The 23,843-nt window shown below is 44.0% G+C and overlaps 1 protein-coding gene and 1 pseudogene across 4 annotated transcripts in view; one reads left to right on the top strand and one right to left on the bottom strand.

Moving 5' to 3' along the window:
• The window catches only part of RNF111 (ring finger protein 111), a 91,906-nt gene that overhangs the window by 22,962 nt on the left and 45,101 nt on the right, over positions 1-23,843 (top strand). For all 4 annotated transcript variants that reach the window (XM_032783611.2, XM_075069583.1, XM_032783614.2 and 1 more), the window contains exon 3: positions 38-164. In XM_032783611.2, the coding sequence (XP_032639502.1) occupies positions 38-164 (127 nt within the window). The remainder of the gene's footprint in view (positions 1-37; positions 165-23,843) is intronic.
• LOC142047272 (DNA (cytosine-5)-methyltransferase 3B pseudogene) lies at positions 1,783-3,653 on the bottom strand (annotated as a pseudogene).

Genomic DNA, 23,843 nt, shown 5'->3' with positions numbered 1-23,843 from the left:
CAAACTGTTGATTTTTCTCTCCCATTCCCTGCTCCAGGAAGTATTGATGAAGATGTTGTGGTGATTGAAGCATCCTCCACTCCCCAGGTCACTGCCAATGAAGAAATCAATGTTACCTCAACAGACAGTGAAGTGGAAATTGTAACAGTTGGAGAAAGCTATCGGTGAGATTAGCTTCTATCTCTTTTTATGGTGGATGGGTTGGATGGGGTAGTTTATCTACTGTGTAAGTAACTTGAAAAGAAATGCTAATCTCCTAAAAATGTGGATAACAGTTTAAAAAGTGTGTTATACTTTGTGTGTGTGTGTGTTTTTGTATAGCCTTCACCAACGGCCTGAAAACAAGCAAGAAGTAATGTTGTTCAAAATGGTTTGTATATATGGAGGATATCCATAGCAGAATTTTTCTCATTTCCACTAGTGATCCTTTGTTTTAGGACGCTGGACAAAATTCACAAGAATGTTGCAGAGTGTCTGGTGAGCCACAAGTTCTCCAGGTTGAGAATCTGCCTTCCTACTAGAGTTAGATGCTTTTGTCAGGCAACTTTGCTTGAACCGGAAACCTTGGCACTGATGTGGAGCCACTCAGGTGCCCCTTTAACATATATATTCATATCTATTTGTTGTTGAGGGAATGTGTTGAACGTTTAAAACTTGAATTGTAGAAATCATTTTTAGAAGGTTGTTACTTTTTATCAAAGCTGATTTCTGATAAAAGGGAGTTACATAGACTCAGACTTTAAGGCCAGAAAGGACCATCATTGTCCTCTAGTCCAGTGGTCCCCAACCTTTTTGTGGCCAGTAGCACATACATGTTTTCAGAAGAGTGTGGCGGGCACCAACAATTTTTCAAGACTTATTTTGTATTTGTACGTTAAATAATACGAAAAACCTCATATTTAAGATTACATAATATATGAATCCATAAGATAAAAAGGGTAATTTTACGTGTAAAAGGTATTAATTAAATTATTCGGCAGTTATTCTTTCACCTTACCATGTGAATTTGCTCTTTTTTTTATCTACCTGTAAGAAAAATTAAGGAGTTTTTTACAAAATAAATATCAAACAGTTTTCATCTTATTTTAAAAAAGTAAAATATATTTGGACCAGCAGTTCAACGTTTATTATTCTTACTTAACATAGAATGGCTGCGGGCGCCAGTGTTCTCTATCCCTGGCAGGCACGAGCCTGCCTAATGCCCAGCAGGGGAGAGAAGCCACAGCCCCACGCCTGCTGGGGACAGAGTACTCTGGGGCTGCAGGCGCTGGCGTTCTCTGTCCCTGGCAGGCGCAGGGCTACAGCTTCTCTCCGGCTTCTCCAGGGCTGCAGGCACCGGTGTTCTCGGGCTGTGGCTTCTCTCTGGCTTGGGCCGCGGCCTCACGCCTGCTGGGGACCGAGAACACCGGCGCCTGCAGCCCCGGAGAAGCCGGAGAGAAGCCATGGCCCTGCGCCTGCCAGGGACAAAGAACACCAGTGCCTGCAGCCCTGGAGTTCTCTGTCCCCGGCAGGCACGGGTCCCCGGCTTCTCTCCCATGCTGGGCACTAGACGGGCCCTGCGCCTGCCAGGGACAGAGAACACTGGCGCCCGCAGCCCCAGAGTTCTCTGTCCCAGGCAGGCACGGGACCGCGGTTTCTCTCCGGCTTAAGCTGCGGCCCCACACCTGCTGGGGACTGAGGACACCGGTGCCCACAGCCCTGGAGAAGCTGGAGAGAAGCCGAAGCCCCGCGCCTGCCAGGGGCGGAGAACACCAGCGCCTGCAGCCCCAGAGTACTCTGTCCCCTGCTGGGCACTAGGCGGGCGCACATAAATACTCTGGCGGGCGCCATGACACCCACGGGCACCGCGTTGGGGACCACTGGTCTAGTCTGACCTCCTGCACATTGCAGGCCACAGAACCTCACCCACCCACTCCTGTAATAGACCCATAACCTCCGACTGAGTTACTCAAGTCCTCAAATCTTGATTTAAAGACTTCAAGTTATAGAGAATCCACCATTTATACTAGTTTAAACCTGGAAGTGACCCCTGTCTCATGCTGTAGAGGAAGGTGAGCAACCCTTAGGGTCTGTGCCCATCTGACCTGGGGAAAATTCCTTCCTGACCCCAAATACCGTGATCAGTTAGACCCCAAAGGTAAGTCTACACTACAAAATTAGGTCGATTTTATAGAAGTCGATTTTTAGAAATCCATTTTATACAGTCAATTGTGTATGACCCCACTAAGCACATTAAGTCGACGGAGTGCGTCCTCACTACTGTGGCTAGCATCAACTTACGGAGCGGTGCACTGTGGGTATCTATCCTGCAGTCTCCGCTGTCCATTGGAATTTTGGGTTAAACTCCCAATGCCTGATGGGGCAAAAACATTGGCGCGGGTGGTTTTGGGTACATGTCATCAGTCGCCCTTCCCTCCGTGAAAGCAATGGCAGACAAGTGTTTCACGCCTTTTTTCCTGGGTTACCTGTGCAGACACCATATCGCAGCAAGCATGGAGCCCGCTTAGCTCACAGTCACTGCTCCTGTTGTGGGCAAGTCTGCTGTGGGGGCTGCTGTGATCCAAGTAGCCAATGAAATAATTGATGTTCTGTTATCAAGGGTAGTGACTCTGGGAAATGTGAAGGCCTTTTTAGATTTTAGGTGCATCATTCCTGTCCTCTGTCACTCGCAAAGAAGTCTTGCAGCTGTACATTCCAGTCAGCACTGTAACACCCCATAAGCACTTCTGTGGTTGACACATGTAACAGCTGCAGGGCTCTTGTTCTTTTGCCTTGGCCAAGGTATCTTGCCATACCAAGACCTCCAAGCATTCGACACAGAAGCACCTGCAGCAGCTGGGATTGCTACACAGGAGCAGCTCCTTGCCTTCGCAGCAGACGGTGCAGTAGGACTGGTACCCATCCTCATCATACATGTAGAAGAGCTCCAAGAATCAATCCCTGCAACTCTGGCAAAGGCCCCCCTCAAACAACGGGTGGAATAGGGCTGTTTTTTTCCTACCACATGATAAACTGTCTTCAGGGCTCCTGTTGTTGTTTGTGACTTCAGAAACCATTTGCTCTCTGCTCTGGTCCTCCTCCACCCGCTCCTTGCTGTTGTTGCAGAAGTTAGTCTTTAGCCACTTGACCGGGGGTTCTGGGAATCTCTTTCCTGCTTGTCTCCTAGCAACCTCGAGGGCATGGTGTACAGCTCGTTAATAGGAGACCAGCTTATTAAACGTGGAGTGGTTGAAATGCTGCCTAAAAGGTATGCTGCCATCAGACCCACCAGCTTGTCTGCTAAAACCTCAGAACTTCCCATCCCCAAACCATTGCACCCAGTGCAGGTGGGAGGAATAGCTCAGTGGTTTCAGCATTGGCCTGCTAAACCCAAGGTTGTGAGTTCAATCCCTGAGGGGGTCATTTAGGGACCTGGGGCAAAAATCTGTCTGGGGATTGGTCCTGCTTTGAGCAGGGGGTTGGACTAGATGACCTCCTGAGGTCCCTTCCAACCCTGATATTCTATGGTTTCATGATTCGTGGAATCATAGATTCATGGACGTTTGGATGTGACTCTGTAGGAGACGATTGTAAGCCACCAGGGGAAGCTCTTCATCTTCCCCCCACATGAGCTCCCCAATTCCAAAATCTTTCCCATCCTGGTATTCCACCACTTCCCCTGCTACTCTGCTCTCCGGGATCCGTTCTGGTCCTCCTGTCTGCTACTGGCAGACATGGTACTGCTGCTCTGGGAGGACTCTTTGGAATCCTCCTCAGTGAGGTTGATCAGGGGTGCCTGGACAAACATGGCCATCCTCCTCTTAGAGCATCAAATGGGAGCCAGAGATTCCAGGTCATTCTCTTCTTTAAGTTTCATCTCATGGAGATTCAGTCCTGCCTGGAATATCATGCCAGCTGGAGGCTTCTGCCTCAGCTTGCTCTCCCAGCCAGCAGCACCATGTGGTTGCACCTACCCCTTGCTCCCATGGCTCATGAAGCCTGGACAGTAGTAGGGAGCAGTTCAACTATAGGCTGAGCAAGTGCAGAATGGTGGTAAAATGTGCCTTTGGATGTTTAAAAGCTCACTGGCACTGTTTGCTGACTAGATTATACTTCAGCACAAGCAACATTCCCATTGTTATTGCTGCTTGCTGTGTGCTCCATAATATCTGTGAGTAAGGAGGAAACATTTATGGCAGGGTGGAAGGTTGAGGCAAATTGCCTGGTGTCCAATTTTGAGCAGCCAGACACCAGGGCGATTAGAAGAACACAGCAAGAACACAAAGAGGCTTTGAAAATCAGTTTCATGACTGGCCAGGCTTCGGTGTGTCATGCAGACCTGCTCCTTTTGTTGAATTTACTTCCCTGTGAGCCAGCAGTCCCCAACGTAGTGCCCGCGGAGGCATCTAATTGCGCCCGCGTCCTGGCCGGCGGCAGAGCATCCACAGAAATGCTGCCAGATGAAAAGGTTGGGGACCACTGCTGTAAGCCAACCACCTTCACCCCTTTGAAATAAAGTAACTAAATAAAGGACATTGCTTATTGTAGCCACAGTAAAAATCAAACTGTTTGAATGATAGTCTTCTGTTGCTTGGGCCATCCTCTGCAGTGGAGTGGCTGGGTGCCTGGGACACTCTCCCCACCTTCCCCCACGTTCTTGGTCATCTGGGCGAGGAGGCTATGGAACATGGGGAGGAGGGTAGGTGGTTATACTGTGGCTGCAGCAGGGTCTGTGCTCTTGTTGGCTTTCCTGCACGTCCAACAGACGATTCATCAAGTCCGTTTGCTCCTGCATTAGCCTCAGCATTGCGTTCTGCCTCCGCTCTTCACGCTCACTTAATTCTTTCTTGGCCTCTGCCAGTAAATGCCTCCGTGCGTTAAGCTGTGCCCTATCAGTGCGGAAGGACTGCGTGAGCTCAGAAAACGTCATTGCGAGTGTTTGGTTTTTTTTTGTTTGTTTGTTTGTTTGTTTGCCTTCTGATCTGCAGTAACCTCAGGGACGAAGATGATAGGGGGAGCGTAGAAACATTGTATGCTCTATGATTCTGGGGTGACTGCCTGTTCACCTGAGCTACAGAGTGCTGCTGAGTTCGCCACGCTGACCAACAGGAAATGAAATTCAAAAGTTCCTGGGGCTTTTCCTGTGTACCTGGTTAGTGCATGGGAATTCAAAGTGCTGTCCAGAGCAGTTACAATGGAGCACTCTGGGATAGCTCCCGGATGCCAATACCGTCGATTTATGTCTGCACTACCCCAAATTCAACCCAGCAAGGTCGATTATAGCACTACTCCCCTCGTCGGGAAGGAGTACAGAAGTCTATTTTAAGAGCCCTTTAGGTCGTCCGAATGGGGTTGGTTGTGTGGACACAGTCATTTTTGGATCGACCTAATACGGCTAAATTCGACCTAATCCCATAGGGTGGAGCAGGGCTAAGTATGTGGACAAGACTCACCACCCAGATACCAAAGAAAGAGTTCTCTGCAGTAACTCAGAGCCCTCCACATCTAGTGTCCCCTCTCTGGCTATTGGAGATACTTGCTCCTAGCGGTCACAGATCAGCTACATGTCATTATAGGCAGTCTCATCATAGCATCCCCTCCATATATGTATCAAGATCAATCTTGAAGCCAGTTAGGTTTTTTGCCCCCCTTGGAAAGGTGTTCCAAAACTTTAGTCCTCTGATAGTTAGAAACCTTCGTCTAATTTCAAGTCTAAACGTTTTTATATCCATTTGTTCTTGTGTCCATGCTGGCACTTAATTTAAATATCTCCTCTCCCTCTATGGTATTTATCCCTCTGATGTATTTATAGGGAGCAATCATATCTCCTGTCAGCCTTCTTTTGGTTAGGCTTGTCAAAGTCAGATTCAGGACTCACAACTTGTTAGACCACTCTGTATATTAGCTCAGTGCTTTGTGTGACAAAGTTCCTCCTCTACCTTGGTGGGTCCTGCGCTTATTGGCGGATTTGTTCACCTCAATGATCTTCCCTTCTTGTGGAATCTTGTGGACCCCACAGTCTGGGTCAGCTCCTCAGTGTCTGATCAGGTGAGTTGCGGAGGTTGGGGGGGAACCCGGGTGCCCGCCCTTAAGCTCCGAGTTCTCAGCCCAGGCTCTCCTGTGGATCGCAGCTGTTCTATAGTGCCTCCTGTAACAGCTGCATGCGACTCTACAACTCCCTGGGCTACTTCCCATGGCCTCCTCCAAACACCTTCTTTAATCCTCACCACAGGACCTTCCTCCTGGGTGTCTGATTAACGCCACTTGTCCTCCTCAATCCTCCAGCAGTATACTCTCTCCTCTCTCAGCTTCTTGCTCACTTCTCCAGCCTCCTTGCACACACACTCCTTCTCCTCTGGCTCTCTGCCAGCCTGACCCTGGAGTGAGCTCCTTTTAAAACCCTCAGGTGCCCCTGATTAGGGGCCTGCCTTGATTGGCTGCAGGTGTTCTAATTAAAGTAGCTATCTCTACTGCCTTCTAGAAAGATCTTAATTGGCTCCAGGTGCCTTGATTAACCTGGAGCAACTGCCATTTGGTTACCAGGGTACTAGGGATTTGTTTAGCCTGGGGCTAACATGCCTGTTTCTCAGTACTTTATTGTAGCCATCTGGCCTTGCCCCATCACATTTGCTAATAACACCCAGTTAACGTGAGCACCATGCAAGACCCACACTACCTTATTTTATAGAGATAAAAAGGTGCGAACTTGACAAGATAACAAAGGGAGCAGAACTGACAAGCTTACCTGAGGCTACACATAGATAGTTAATCTACTTACTAACTTTTACCAGTCTCCAATTAATGTTTCATCATTAGCTTAAGTGGACTCATTGTTTATACCTTAATTTTTCTTTTCCTGACACCTATATTTTAACATTCCTCATTTCTGCTTAAAGGTACATACAGCATTTCTTTAGTCCTTTCTATTTTTACAGTATAATTCATTCTACTTTCACAGGCTAAACAAGCCAAGCTCTTTGAGTCCCCTCTCATAAGGTAGGTTTTCCTCTCCTCAAGTCATGGTAATAGTCCTTCTATGCACCTGATCCAGTTTGAATTAATCTTAGACATGGGAGACCAGAACTGCACACAGTATTCCAGATGAAGTCTCACCAGTGCGTTGTATAACAGTACTAATGCTTCCCTGTCTCTACTGGAAATACCTCACTGGATGCATCTTAGGACTGTATCAGCATTTTTCATGGCTGCATCACATTGGCAGCTCATAGTCCTTCTGTGATCAGCCAATACACCCAGGTCTTTGAATAATAATATTTAACAAGAATGACCAAATGATATTCCCGCAAAGTCATTTGGTTTGAATAAATTAACTGCATTCTAAACATAAGGATCTACTTCTTTGAACATGCTCCTTAAAGCAGTAGTGGGTCACTTATTTGGCGGGGGGCTGTGTGTGTGTGTGTGTGTGTGTTTCACAGAAACATTTGTTAATACAACCCCCACTTCTATAAATTAAATTTATGGGTCTCAGACATGACATTTGTGTCAATTTAGTCTGTGCACCAACAAGATTACACCCCTAATAGGCAACATAGAACAAGATAACACACAGTGGGAAGGAAAGGGAGGAGAGACAGGATAAATCAACTTTATTTTTCGCACTTAGCCTGGCCTGTAGCTCTTTATCTTCATTTATTTTATTTTTTAAATTCTGATTTTTTCCTTTGGAGTACTGTTTCTTGTTGACTCTGTGGTTTTAGCCCTTGCCTATTTTCTCAGTCTTGTGCATTTTTAACCCTTGCCCATCATCTTCAGAGATGCCTGATCAGTTCACCTTAATGAACATTAGGAGCTGCAGCAATATTTTTCAGGTATGCTTGGAAAGATTTTTCAGATACCTCTCAAGCTATCACTTTAAGCTTTTTGTGTATTGTAGATAACCTTTGAAGTGTCAAAAATGAGCCTAGATTAAGCTGATTGCATTTGTAGAACATTAATTCAAGGCTTGATTAAAGATAGATGGGATTCTTTTATATATTCAGATTTTTCTCTGTTCAGCATTATTAAGAAAAGGTTTGTGTAGTAGCCAAAAGGACTAAAAGGAGAGTATCGGATAAAGGCTAGTGTTTCTCTTCTCCTCCTCCCCCAGATACGTGAATCCTGCTCGCATTGATGGCAATGGTAGTCTTGCCAGTGATAGCAAGATCAGATCAAAGGCTTGTTCCAATGCATTTTGATGACATCTATCAATAAGTTTCAGATTGGATTGAATTTTCCAGCTCCTTCAATATGCAGATTACTGATAAATTTAAATCTTGAATTTCACTAATGGAGTGACAAGTGTAAAATTCTGTTTGTTTACTACTGGTCTTCAGCTACTTGGAAAAGACCTCCTTCTAAAACAAAGCACTATATCCTTGGCAGCTTTCAGTTGAACACATGCATGTAATTACTTCGCCTTTCTCTATAGTTTTATATTTTTGTGTTTTTATAATAGCAATGCTGATCTTCAGTTCCAGGATTCAGTCAGTCTTAAGTCTTAGGTTCTTCCAGGCAATCATTAAATGTCCTCAACTCAGCCTTAAGTCTTAGGTTCTTCCAGGCAATCATTAAAGGCCAGAAAATGCCCTCCCTACCAGTTAGTTATTCTTTGTTGTTGTGGTGAAGTTATCTGAGTACTTCCTATTCAGACCAAATGTCATGTGGCCTGGTCAGGCACATCACAGCATTTCCAGAATTACAAATTCTGTTGCTGTTCTGCTGAACAGAAGGTGCCATCTGCAGTCTTAAAATTCCAGCTTAATTCAGAGTTTTAGTTTGGAATGTTGTGAATAAACGGAACGTTCTGAAGGTAGTTGTTCACCGCTATTTAGAACACCGTTCAAAGCAAAATAAGTGTCTGACTTATGTTCAGCTTCACATAACTCATATAGATGAAGCAGGTTACATTTTTAAAAAGTCAAGGATGTGTTTTGGAGGGAAGTAAAAATCTAGGTCAATGAGAATAAAACCTGAAAATACACTATACAGCACTCTAATTTATAGTATTGTTTTTCTGTCAAATCTAGAAGACTGGTTTTCTTACAATACCTATTTTAAATGTATTGAATAAGTGTTGTGTAAGGAATGGGTGGTGGTAATCCCCCCGCTGCCCCCGCCCTGATAGGTCATAATGGTGTATGAACTTGTCGTCTTGGTTTCAGTAATTTGGGTGGCTATAAATTTAAAAAGAGAAATTTGACAACAACTTTGATTCACAACCTTTATTTAATTTTTAAAGACTTTAGACTCTGATCCTGCAAAGAGTTGCACATGTGAACTGTACTCCTGTTAGTAGTCCCATTTGTTTCAATGATAGTAAAGGTAAATACATGTGTGTTTGTGGAGCTGGACTCTTATAACATAGTATCCTAATTCAGTGAGAGAGGATGTTCAGTGTTACAGGAAATCTTAGCTTTAATTTTTTTTAAATACTCCCTTTTGAAATTTTTCAAAGAAGTCAAGGGATATTAGATATGTCTCCTACTTAAAATTAATGGAAAGTATATCTAAACCCTTTAGCTTACTCCACCCTTGGGTTTTAAATTTCCTGTTAGAAAACTGACCTGAGGACTTCCAGGTACTGCTGAATTTGCTTCATGACATTCTTCTGAATAACCTGTATTGGAAAAAAATTCTGAGAGATTATATTAAGAGACATTTGTGGAGGGGAGAGAGAGGAACAATAACTTCTTTAGTAGAAGATGATGGTTTGTGCTGCCTCAGCCAGTTGTTGACAATATTTTGCATGCTAAAGTAGGTACACCTCTACGCCAATATAATGCAACCCGGGATAACGCGGTAAAGCAGTGCTCTGGGGCGGCGGGGCTGCATGCTACGGTGGATCAAAGCAAGTTCAATATAATGCAGTTTCACCTATAACGTGGTAAGATTTTTTTGGTTCCCGAGAACAGCGTTATGTCGAGGTGGAGGTGTACTTCTCACTGTAGAAATGGATGTTGTGTTCTAGCTCTATTAATACTTGACTATAAGAAGAATGATTTGTCATTTTGTTACCTGCAATACTACTTAATGAATGAATTCTTTGGCACATGGGGTATTGCAGAGAAGTACTGTTTACCACAGATTTGGGAATATTATGTAAAGTATTTCCATTGTTGCCATCAAATCTGTTATAGTTAAAAAATGGATTATAATAATTCGTGTGTTGAGCTATTGATCCCTTATTAAGTAACGACTCACTGAGTAGTTATTCAGTAGTATTTGACATTAGCTTTAGGCCTATTGTTTAGGTGCTTGTGAGCAGCAACTGTATTTTTGATGATTCAACTTTTATTTAAGTTTGTTGCTAGACTTAAGTAATGATAGTTTCAAATTTTACCTTCTTCTGGAGAGAGTTATATTAGGATTGAGACCTGGAGTTAATCTTCAGATATTTGATCTTAAGTGATATTCTTTCTCTTTGCCAAAACTAAAGTAATAATCATATTTAAAATTCTCAAGTGCTAATGGGCTGAAAATTGAAAAGTTCAGTATTTTAAAGAATATTAAATTTGTTAACCTCAAAGTAGGAGATGAAATAAGTATGAGAGATCCAAAGCTGTGGCTTTGTGTAAGGAACCTGTTTGTGAGAGACTTTAATAACAAACAAACAAAAAAAACCCCAACAGTTAGTTGATCCCTTCTCTCTTGTATAAATAAAACAGAGATTACTTCTTCGAACACTGTTTATAAGGGGATAGTGTATAGAAGAACCCTTAACAAAGTTCCTAAATTATGAGTCTGTTATATGTGTAATTTACAAACTAAGGAAGTAAAACTGGAGCAAAAATTATGGTGCTTTATAGTACTTTTCTTTTTAAAAAAAATCAGCAGTGCATATCAACTTTTTTTTGGTAGTAAATGAGATGAGGAAATCTTCCTGGAACTCAGCTGACTGGCAGTATGTTGAAATTAATCCCTACCGGCCACTCATAGTCAAATCATTACTAGTTAAGGTCAGAAAGAAGAAAATGTAATATTAAGCAAAGCATTTAAATTATTTTGGCTCATGATGAGTCCTTCTTTCAGATGATGGTAATGTTACTAGTGGTGGGGGAGGAGGATATTGAGGGAAAATGTGCCTGCTAGAACTGTGTGTAGGGAACAGTAATTCCATTTTAGGAGGGTTGTCAGAGCAACTTGTTTTGTTACTTTGAACCAAATCAAAACGTTTTGATTTTTGTACCAAAGCCTGGCAAAAATTAGTTTCTAAAATAGCAAAATGTTTAGTCCCAAATGTCATAACAAAATATTTTGACCTGGAACAGAAATTGTGTGCAATTTTCAGTGTATCATTTAGTCAGGGCAGGGAAGGGGGTAGCTGAGGAGTAGGACACTGACTTTTTAAAAGAATCAAATGGGCTAGGGTGAGTGGTGGTGGTGGAGAGGTGAAGGAGGAGTGGAGCCCCTTGTCACACAACTATCCCTCTACTCCAGTGTTTGGGAGCCCCTATCACCACTTTTCTGTGGTGATAGGGGTTGTCAAACGTGTCTGCCACTACTGTGAAGGGGGGGTGGGCTTCTTCTGGCTCCCTATAGCATCTCTTGGTACCACCTCCTTAGGTGGGTCCACAGATTGCTAGTCCCACAGACTGCATCCACCATGAATGCATTGAGGCAGAGAGCTGTTGACAATGCTATCCAAAAACTGGCTTACAACCAGACTGAGGCAGCGAGTGAAGCTAGGGATGTGGAAGAGACCATTATGCTCTGTCTTTGATTACTCCCTTGTTGCTGCAAAACTAGCAGAGAGGGACCTTAGCCACTCCTCTGTGACATCATGCAGCTTTCCCAAGATTATGCTTGAAACAGTGACTGTGGCATGCTGTCAACTGGGGATGAACGTGTTGCCAGAGCTGCTGCCAGTCTCTCCGCTGCACCTGACCTAGTAGGCTGTAACATGTGTAGGCAGCTGTCCAACCACTGAGCCACATGTGAGTAGTCAGGTGTACCCTTCTACATTCAGTTACCCAGATCAGTGTGCTGCTTTAAGAATTGCAGAACAGTATGATCTAATACCGCCTTGTTAGTACAAGGCAGCATAATCTCACCCTCCATGTAGGAAAAAGGAAGCATGTCCATACCTAGCATCTTTGCACACTCTGCTGCATGCTCCTGGGCTTAGCTGAAAGTACTTGAGCGCTTGTCCATATGTATGCCACTACTCAGTTCCTTCTCACTACCCACTGCTGCAAGACTGAGCTCCTCAGTGTCTGCATCTTTATGCATCCCTTTTTGCCGTTAGCTGTAAGTGTGTGTACTCCCTTCTTTTTCTTCTCTGACTGGAGTTTCCTGGTATTGGATCATAGGGAGGGATGTTATTAAGTCTTCTGGGTTTAAGTATTGCCCTCTTGCAGGTTGGCAGTTCAGTAAATGATGGCATGCAACATGCCATTTTGTTTAGAAGAAGCACACCTCTGATAAATGTGTGGTGTGCAATTCCTTTTCTAGAAGATCCTTGAAAACTAGAGAGGCACATTTAAAGATGATTTTGTTAGCTCTATCTATGTAGCTAGTCCCTGATCTGGGGAGGACAGACCCCCTTGGGAAAGTTTCACCTTGGTGCAGGAGTGTCCCCTTCAGCTTCAGATACACTAACTGAGCTCCATCTGGAAAGACCCATGATGGCTTCACACAGAGGTATGACTGATAAAACCCAAGTCCTCAGGTAAGAACATAAGAATGGCCATACCAGGTCAGACCAAAGGTCCATCTAGCCAGTATCCTGTCTACCGACAGTGGCCAATGCCAGGTGCCCCAGAGGGAGTGAGCCTAACAGGTAATCATCAAGTGATCTCTTTCCTGCCATCCATCTCCACCCTCAGACAAACAGAGTCTAGGGACACCATTCCTTCCCATCCTGGCTAATAGCCATTAATGGACTTAACCTCCATGAATTTATCCAGTTCTCTTTTAAATGCTGTTACAGTGCTAGCCTTTACAACCTCCTCAGGCAAGGAGTTCCACAAGTTGACTGTGCGCTGTGTGAAGAAGAACTTCCTTTTATTTGTTTTAAACCTGCTGCCCATTAATGTCATTTGGTGACCCCTAGTTCTTGTATTGTGGAAATAAGTATGTAACTTTTCTTTATCCACTTTCTCCACATCACTCATGATTTTATATACCTCTATCATATCCCCAGGGCCGGCACTTCCATTAGGCGAGCCAAGGCGGTCGCCTAGGGCACCAGGATTCGGGGGGCGGCATTTTGTGCGCTCCCCACGGGGTGCATGGGAGCTTCCAGTTCCGCTCCTGTTGCGCCGCCGAAGAAGGACCTTCTGCCGACGTGCCGCTGAAAACAGCGGCAGGCATTTGAGCAGCTTAATGACTGCCGCTGTCCCCTGTGGCATTTTGGCGGAGGGTCCTTCTTCGGCATCGCGATGGAAGTGGGACCGGAAGCTCCCATGGGGAGTGCACAAAATGCCACCCCCCCAAATTCTGCCTTGGGTGCCAGAAACTCTGGCGCCGCTCCTGCATATCCCCCCTTAGTCTCCTCTTTTCCAGGCTGAAAAGTCCTAGCCTCTTTAATCTTTCCTTATATGGGACCTGTTCCAAACCCCTAATCATTTTAGTTGCCCTTCTCTGAACCTTTTCTAGTGCCAGTATATCTTTTTTGAGATGAGACCACATCTATATGCAGTATTCAAGATGTGGGTGTACCATCAATTTATATAAGGGCAATAATATATTCTGTCTTATTCTCTATCCCCTTTTTAATGATTCCTAACATCCTGTTTTCTTTTTTGACCGCCTCTGCACACTGTGTGGACATCTTCAGAGAACTGTCCATGATGACTCCAAGATCTTTTTTCCTGATTCGTTGTAGCTAAATTAGCCCCCATCGTATTGTATGTATAGTTGGGGTTATTTTTTCCAATGTGCTTTACTTTACATTTATCCACATTAAATTTCATTTGCCATTTTGTTGCCCAATCACTTAGTTTTGTGAGATCTTTTTGAAGTTCTTCACAATCTGCTTTGGTCTTAACTATCTTGAGTAGTTTAGTATCATCTGCAAACTTTACCACCTCACTATTTACCCCTTTCTCCAGATCATTTTATGAATAAGTTGAATAGGATTTGTCCTAGGATTGATCCTTGGAGGAACACCACTAGTTACTCCTCTCCATTCTGAGAATTTACCATTAATTCCTACCCTTTGTTCCCTGTCTTTTAACCAGTTCTCAATCCATGAAAGGACCTTCCCTCTTATCCCATGACAACTTAATTTACGTAAGAGCCTTTGGTGAGGGACCTGTCAAAGGCTTTCTGGAAATCTAAGTACACTATGTACACTGTATCCCCCTTGTCCACATGTTTAACCCCTTCAAAGAATTCTGATAGATTAGTGAGACATGATTTCCCTTTGCAGAAACCGTATTGAGTTTTGCCCAACAATTTATATTTTTCTAGATGTCTGACAATTTTATTCTTTACTATTGTATCAATTGATTTGCCAGGTACCGATGTTAGACTTGCCAGTCTGTAATTGCCGGGATCACCTCTGGAACCCTTTTTAAATATTGGTGTTACATTAACTATCTTCCAGCCATTGGGTACAGAGACTGATTTAAAGGACAAACCCGAGTTAATAGTTCTGCAACTTCACATTTGAGTTCTTTCAGAACTCTTGGGTGAATCTATACGGTCCCGGTGACTTGTTAATGTTAAGTTTATCAATTAATTCCCAAACCTCCTCTAGTGACACTTCAGTCTGTGACAGTTCCTCAGATTTGTCACCTACAAAAGCCAGCTCAGGTTTGGGAATCTCCCTAACATCCCCAGCCATGAAGACTGAAGCAAAGAATCCATTTAGTTTCTCCGCAATGACTTTATTGTCTTTAAGCGCTCCTTCTGTATCTCGATCATCGAGGGTCCCCACTGGTTGTTTATCACAAGGCACTCTAGTTCACCCATCTTATTATTTAGACTTCTAGCATTTGTGTACGAGCACTTTAAAAACTTGTCTTTGTTTATCTGTCTGCCATTTTCTGATGTGTTCGATTCTTTATGTGAATGTCTCTCATCTGATCTGACCCTTACATTATCCTCTTCCATTCTCTGCTCCTGACTATAACTCAGAGAATCTCTATCAATAGACTGTCTTCTAAGAGAAGTCTCTGTCCGATCTACATGCTCCTCTGCAGCAGTCGACTTTCCCCCATCTCCTTTCCCCCTGCCCTTCAACCTTTTTAATATTAAGTGCCAGCAGTCTGGTTCCACTTTGGTTTAGGTGGAGCCCATCCTTCCTTTATAGGCTCCCTCATCCCAAAAGTTTCCCTGATTCCTAATGAATCTAAACCCCTCCTCTCTACACCATCATCTCATCCATGCATTGAGACTCTGAAGCTCTGCTTGCCTACCTGGCCCTGAATAGGGACCAGGGAGCATTTCTGAGAATGCTGCCATAGAGATTCTGCATTTCAGTCTCTTCCCTGGCAGCCTAAATTTGGCCTCCAGGACGTCTCTTCTACCCTTCCCTATGTCATTGGTACCTACATGTACGACAACCACCAGCTTCTTCCCAGCACTACACATGAGTCTATCCAGGTGCCTCGAGAGATCCGCAACCTTCGCACCAAGCAGATGTTCACCGTACGGTTCTCTCGGTCATCACAAACCCAGCTATCTATGTTTTTAATGATCAAATATCCCATTACCAACACCTGCCTTTTCCTTGTAACTGGAGTTCCTTCCCCCAGAGAGGGAACTTCAGTGCGAAAGGATACCCTAACACCATCTGGAAGGAGGGTCCCGACTATGGGAAGGTTTCCCTCTGCTCCTGTTGACTGCTCTGCTTCCCTGGGCCTTTCCTCCTCCTCAACAGCGCAGGGGCTGTCCGACCAGAGGTGGGATAATTCTACAGTGTCCCGGAAAGCCTCATCAGCATACTTCTCTGCCTCCCTTAGCTCCTTCAGTTCTGCCACCCTGGCCTCCAAAGCCCGTACGCGGTTTCTGAGGGCCAGGAGCTCCTTGCACCAAATGCACACACATGCCGCCTGCCCACAGGGCAGGTAATCATACATGCTGCACTCAGCGCAATAAACTGGATAGCCCCCACTCTGCTGCTGGGCTTCTGCCTGCATGGTCTCCTAGTTAATGAAAGTATCAGAGGGGTAGCCATGTTAGTCTGGATCTGTAAAAGCAGCAAAGAATCTTGTGGCACCTTATAGACTAACAGACGTTTTGGAGCATGAGCTTTCGTGGGTAACATGCATCTGACGAAGTGGGTATTTACCCACGAAAGCTCATGCTCCAAAACGTCTGTTAGTCTATAAGGTGCCACAGGATTCTTTGCTGCTTTTAGTTAATGAAAGGGTTTTGTTTAAATCAAGAAGTTATGAATGTAGTTTAGGTTATAGTTTTAAGAAAAACAGCAAGGGGCCCTTGCCCCCTTCCCACTCCCCTTTTAAACTCCCTTGCGAAACTCCCTGTTAGCAGCATCTGGTCGCAAAGATCCCTGGTCGCTTGTGCACTGCTTTAAAGCCCTGGCCTGCTTGATAGCCCTGCCTACTGACTAAGGCTCAGCCTATTAACAGAGGCTTCTAGCTTTCAAACCTTCCTTTGAAGCTCACAGCTTCCAACTGCCAGCCACAGCACACGATCCTTCAACCAACCAACCAGACGGACAAACACAAGCTCAGCACACAGCGAGTAACCCCCAAACACAAACACACACACACTCACTCACCCCAAGGGGTGCTATATTTGCTCCTCCTTCACCTGGAGAACTCCCTTGCAAAACTCCCTGAGGAGCGTTGCTAATCTGGAAAAAGCAGGGACAAATCTCAATGGTAGTTTCCCAGCGAGAAGTCTGTCATCTCACCTCTTTGGTTCTAAGGGGACTTTATGGATTGATGTGGGTAACCACACCGAGGCAGCATGGTACTGGGGCTTTGGGTCTACTTGGGGATTCACAATCAGCTGCTGTCACGGCATCAGGGATTACCTGAGCACAGAGTGCTTTGGAGTCAGTAACTATGGTATGGACCTCATCTGTACTACTCTCCTAAACACTACTTGCTTCTGCACAGAATGTCTGTACCAAGTGCATTGGCATAGCCAACCCTAAGGTTTGTGGCACTGCCCCTCTCAATACAAAAAAGCATGCAGTAACAATGGACCTTCAGCTCTTAGAAGAGTCAGTCTCCCTTGCTATCCGCTGGACTAAAAATCCCTCATGTGGTACTGATGCCTTTTACATCATTGGCACAGAGTACTGATCTGGGGCTTATATCCTGTAGAATACTAGTACTCAAGTTTTAGATGCTCCCCCTACTTTCCCCTCCCCCCTTAGATTTAGGATGTTCATTGTCCTCTTCTGACTCACAACACAGCAGGGAAGGCTCCCTTACTTATTAACAAATCTAAAGGGGAGTACAGGGCTTCACTTAGGACACAGCAGGTTTATGAGTAGACACTTGCCCTGGTGCCTCTTTCTGATATGCCATAACATGGCTCTATTGGAAACTGGGGGGTCTTGGTTCTAAATATCATGCCTTTGCATCTTCTCCTAGGATGAGAACCTTGTGACACCCTGACACTCCAATATTCACCACTGTCATGTAATTAGGATATGTTTTGTACAAAGTATGTCTTGTGAGGTATCATTCTAAAAGCCTTGATCTGCTGAACATTAATATTAGTATCTTGTTGTGTTGTATGTGTTGTTGTCGTATCATTGTATGGAAAGTTATAAAATTTAGCTATGTATGTGTTACTGAAACATGTTACTGAAACGTGTTGTGAGGTTGACAACTCCCACAAGCAACCTTTCAACCTTTCAGGTACAACAGTTAAAAAGGCCAGACAATGTTAATGGCTTATTCAGGAACTGCACACAAGCACAAAGATTACACCAGGAATTGTGTACAATAGAAACATCTCAGAGATGGCACTAAACAATGGGAACTGTTTGACCCAGGTCACAGCAAAAGAGCTTTCCAGCAAGTGGGAAGAAGATATAAAAGGGGGACAATGACATCATGAGGGTACCTCACTCTCCCTGTGATATCACACCTGGAAAGACCTGAGGGGCAAGGACTGAACTGTGGGAGTGATGGTCCCAGGCTAGAAGGATTTTTAGCCTGTGTATGAAAACCTGGGAAAGCCAAGGCAACTTGTGCCTTAAGAATCTGTCAGCCTTTTTATCACTGAGTGAGAATTTGCCAATGTATATCCTACCTATCTACTGTGTTAAGCTCAGTTTCCGATTTTTGTTTATTTACTAAGGTAATCTGCTTTGATCTGTTTGCTATCCCTTATAATTACCTTTTGAAGCAAATAAACTTGTTTATTCTAAAACCCAGTTTGTGTAATTCATAACTGATGGGGCAAAAAGCTGTGCATATCTTCCTGCACATTGAGAGAGGGAGTGGATTTCACGAGCTTATGCTGTACAGTTTTCTATGCAGTGCAAGATGATATAATTTTGGGTTTTCACCCCAAAGGGGGTGTGCACTTGAGTGTTGGGCAATCCCCTAGCTGATTTTCCCACACAGAGCTAATTTCAGTGTCTGTGTCTTTCTGCAGCTGGGCATGACCCTACCTAAGTGTGTGCTACAGGAGGCATGAGGGCCTGGCACAGCAGGACAGGGTGAGGGAGCCCAGGCTGGTGGAATGGGCTGTCTCATTGGGACTCCAGTACATCAGGTGACACCCCAGAGTGGAGGGCAACCCATCACAAACCTCTCCTACCCTGTGTCTGGAAACTACAGTGTCTTAGATTGCAGTTCATGAACCTGGCAGTTCAGGCAATACCAGCTGCTATTTTGTCCTCATCCCTAGCTGAGGCAGTGGTGGTTCTTCGAGTGCTGGTCCTGACATGTATTCCACACGTGCGTATGCATGTGTGCCCTGCGCCTGAATCCAGATATTCTTTGTAAGTAGTGTCACTTGACCTGCACATCTTCAGTTGCTCTCCTCATGCTCTAGACTGAAGGCAGAAGAGGCAGTGCAGGCAAATACCTCTCCAGGTCCTTCTTATGTACCACATGGCCAGAGTCAGAATCCTCTATATCCACAGATTTCTCCAGCTTCTTTATCAGTCTGTAAATATATACTGTAAATAGTTTTATTATTTAGCAATATTAAAATTGTAATATAGTTAAGCTTAGCTTTTCGCCCTCTTGGAGAGTCCATTCCCACAGACTAGGACTATGCTCAGAGTCCTGGGATTCAAGAATTTAGTCCCTTTCCCTAACCCCTTCTCTGTGTTAGATGAGCACCAGTGCTGTCTCTGAGTGAAATGAATATCTCAGGAAAGTACAGCATTTGTTGCTGCGTTTCCCTCTCGAACATGTGAGGCTTGTGAGCTTTGGTTGAGAGAACACCTTAGAGAGAAGCTCATGAGACCTCACTCTGATCCAGCCAGAGAGACTACCCTCTATGTTGGCCTCAATTACACCCACCTCAAGCATGAGCTTGGGAGCGGAGCCTAGAGCTCCTAAGCCCAAGGAATTGTCATTCAGGGCTTCACATCAGAGTAAGGGACACGCTCATAGATTCAAGGAAAGATATGCTTCCAAATTTGCTTCTAAGAGAAGAGACTCATCCGCAACTCTGTTCAGGTTTGTGTTTGTGTGCAGATCTGAAGGGCTCAGGACTGCTTAAGACCCCACCCCCACCCCCCGGAAGGACTATAAAGCATGTAAGAAAAAGAATCCATCTGTTGTGTCTCCTAAACATAAAGACTAAAATCCACTGGTTCCATCAAAGAGTACTAGACCTGACTCTTCGGTTGTAGCATCCGCCCCAGATGTCTTGGGAGGTTTAGAAACATCAGTTCTGATCACTGGAGTGCCTCAAACACTGGGATGCGCAGACACCTATATCTTGGCAGAGGATATCTTCCTCCATTATCCTCAGTCCACTCTCCTTTTGGGCTTGGTCGTCCAGAGAGACATTGCCACACCGGAGGAGGAAACTACTTTGACAATACGGGAACCCTCTCCACTCTAACCCTCAGTCAGAAATGTTCACCCTCCAATACTGATGGGCCCACTGGTGAATGAGACCTTGGAAGAGCTGGATGCTCTGGCCCATCCATCATTTCCTGGCAGAGAGAGGGACTGCTGGTACCCCATGCCTTGTGGTCCCTCTCAATCAGTCAACCTCTCATATTTATCCTAGTGGGGCCCGTGGGACCCATATGGCAGATGCCCCAGATATATCATGAGCCCTACCACACGTTTCCCACATGGAATCTACCAAATCCACTGAAATAAGAGGAGGAGGAAATTGATCCAGTACTGACAGAGACCTCATCCTCTTCACTGTCTCTGCTAGACAACTGTAAGCATTATCAGGAGCTCCTACAGAAGATAGCAAATAACCTCCAGATTCCTCTGGAGGAGGTCCAAGATGCCTAGCGTCAGCATCTTGACATCCTATAGCTGATATGTCCTTCCAAAGTAGCTCTCTCAGTATATAAGGCCATCATGGAACCAGCCAAGGCTGTCTGGCATACCCTGGCCCTCTGCACCTCCACAACTAAATTGGCATTATTTTGTCCCAGCCAAAGGAGTGGATGTGCTTTGCATATACCCAGTGCCCTACTCGCTAGTGGTGCAGGCAGACACAGAAAGAACAAGGTTACAACACTGTGCAGTCACCTGGCTGACAAAGGCTCAAAGAGACTGGACCTTTTGGAAAGAAAGGTATACGCCTCTACAAGCCTGCAGCTTTGTATCGCTACCTATTAGGCTCTGTTAGCAAAATATGACCTTAATTACTACTTCAGACATGCCAGACTTTAAGGACAAGCTTCCCTTAGAGGACAGAACCCAGTTTCAAACCTTGATTGAGAAGGCAGACTAGTTGGGAGGGAAAACGTCCCTACCAGCTGCAGTGAATGCAATGGGTATGGCATTTAGAGGACTAGCTATGAGCAGTGAATCTTGACTTTACTTTAGGGTTCCTGTGGGAGGTCCAGAATATCATAGAGGATTTACAGTTAAAGTTGCACATATTCCCCCAAAAAACTGATGAGTCTCTACACTAGTTGATTTTTGGAGCCTATTTATTCTCTTGCTTGATTGGTTTTATATGGATCTCTAAGTGATGCAACATGAAAATACAAAGATGCTTGCTGTCTACTGTAATTCTTAGGTATTCTTTCTTTGTGTGTGTGTGCTCTTGTATTGTACAGAACTCAGTCATCCCTTACTTTCAAGTATGCATGATGCACTTGCTAAAATAAGAGCACTACACATTGAAAGCAGAGGTTGATAATGTGGAAAATAATCTAATTATATCCCCGGGGAATAGCCATAATTAGACCTATTGATACATGTAGTAGAATGGAGATAGACTCCTAGAAACCTAGGGTTGGAAGCGAGTTCGAGATATCAGCTAGTGCAGGCCCCTGTGCTAAAGTAAGATTAAGTATATCTTGACTATCACTGACCGGTGTTTGTTTAACTTGTTCTTAAAAATTGCCAATGATAGGGATTCCACAGCTCTCCTGGTAGCCTTTTCCAGTGCTAACTATCCTAAGTTAGAAAGTTTTTTTCCTCATGTGTGGCCCGAATCTTCCTTGCTACAGATTAGTACTTGTCTGACTGTCAGTGGGCATGGAGAACAATTGATCAGTGTCCTCTTTATGACAGTATTTAACATGTTTGAAGACTATCAGGTCCCCCTTTCGTCTTTAGAATAGAAGACTGAACATGCCATTTTTTAACGTTAACTCGAAAGTAAGTTTTCTAAACCTCTTAGCGTTTTTGTTGCTCTCATCTGGACTCTTTCCAATTTGTACACATCTTTCTTGAAGTGTGGCATCCAGAACTGGACACAATACTCCAGCTGGGCCAAGGAGAGCAATACAGTTACCTGATTTGTCTTGCATCATTCCTATTATTACAACCCAGAATATTCACTTTTTTTCACAACTTCATCCTGTTGTTGGCTTATATTCAAGTTGTGAGCCGCTATAATCACCAATCTTCTTCACCAATACTACTGCCTAGCCAGTTATTCACCATTTTGTAGCTGTATATTTGACTTGCTCCTTCCTAAGTGTAGTACTGTCTAGTAGGTGCTGACTTCAGACAAGTTGTCCCATATGTCAGTCATTTTGAATTCTAATCCTTCCTCCAGAGTGCTAGCAACCCCTTCTAGCATGGCGTCATCTCAAGGTTTTATACACACATTCCATTATCCAAGTCACTAATGAAAATATTGAATAATACCAAACTCGGAACAGACCCCTCTGGGAGCCCACTAAATACATTCTCCCCACCCTCATTTTGATAGTGTATTGTTTAAAAGCTACTCTTTGAGTGTGGTCTTTTGCACCCACCTGATAGTAATTTCATCTAGCCCACATTTCCCTAGTTTGCTTATGAGAATGTCTTGTGGGTCTGTGCCAAAAACCTTACTTAAAAACAAAATATATCACGTTGACAGTGCCCTCCCATCAGTCCACTAGGCCTGTAACCTTGTCAAGGAAAGCTCATATCAGGCATTGATGAGCCTGTTGGTGTTATGATCAGCAGGCTGATGAATGGTTCCTACATTTCAGTTCAATAAAAATGTTGTCGTTGCTTGCTAATTACTGAACCTCTTGACGTTTGTGTGTACTCTAGGTTAAAACTAGATGTATATAGGCTAACCTGATACAAAATTTATAAGAACATTAATTTTAGGGGAGTGTCTTTTTTGTGGAGACAGATACAATACTACTTAGCTCATTGAGTGGCATTTCTCCTTGCCCAATCTAAGCCTCCCAAAATGTGTCTAGCTTTATAGATTCTGCTTTCCTTGTTTCAAATCACAGATCTGATTCTTAAACTCAAATCAAATGTTAGAAAAATCCTGATATTTTTTTCATGTATTAGCTCTTCTGCACAGTCACATAACTGTTGAGCAAAACAAGGCCTTGCATCATAACTATGTAAGATACAGTATTATTGTGCCACCATGTCACCAAAAATTAGCCCTCTGGGAAAGTGGAAATACAAAGGAACTTTTTCATACTGTATTCACTTTATGGCTCTCATCTAAGAATATTGATTTGGTAAATATATTAAAATATCATGAGTTTTGAAAATATAATAGAAATGCAAACTAAATCTGTCAATTTCTTTAGTAACAGAGAAGATTTGTCTATAATACAAAAAGCTTGCATGCTGCAGAAAAAAAAAATCGAACATCAGAGCTCATAAGGTCTACAGAAGTGGTTTGGGGCAGGAGATAAATGAAGGTGATCATGTTTGTGGTGCACCATGCCAGCATTCCACTGTGTCTCTATTCCTGGTGGACTTCCTAAGCTTCTAAATGCAGCATTTTCCAATTTGGAAAATCAGGCTTTCTTATGCTTAAATATTACTGAGGAGGTAAGTGCCCACAACTGCCACTGAACTCTAGGAGCCCCGGGTGTCTAACATCTCTAAGGATAAAAATAAAATGTTAAATGTGGAATTTAATTCACTTTTTAAAATTAACAGGGGAGGGGAGTGGTTAGTGTGCTATGACAAAGATCTCTCAAGGTGATTAGCAAATGACTACTTTTTCAAGTGATTGCTCATGTGTATTCCACTATAGGTGTGTGTGCTCGCCATGTGCACCGGTGCACGTGGCGAGCATGCACACCTATAGTGGAATACACCTGAGCAACACATCTGGAAGAAAGGACAGTTACCTGTTCCGTAACTGGCTATCTCTTCTAGGTCTACAATCTCCCATACATGCTCTCCTGTAGCACTCAAAAGGTCTACATGAAAGGAGTCCCACAACTGCAGAGTTCAGGAAGTCTATAGCTTTATTTCTCCACTCCACGGATGGATTCTGTGGTTAGTCAGGTACTTTGTGGGCAGCAGGGGTTACAGCAAAAAGAAACCACAGCATATAAAAGGTGTCTC

Source organism: Chelonoidis abingdonii, chromosome 9 (assembly GCF_003597395.2).
Source record: "Chelonoidis abingdonii isolate Lonesome George chromosome 9, CheloAbing_2.0, whole genome shotgun sequence".
NCBI classification, from domain to species: domain Eukaryota; kingdom Metazoa; phylum Chordata; order Testudines; family Testudinidae; genus Chelonoidis; species Chelonoidis abingdonii.
Note: the sequence above shows the minus strand (reverse complement) of the source record. Positions and strands in the feature narration are given on the sequence as shown.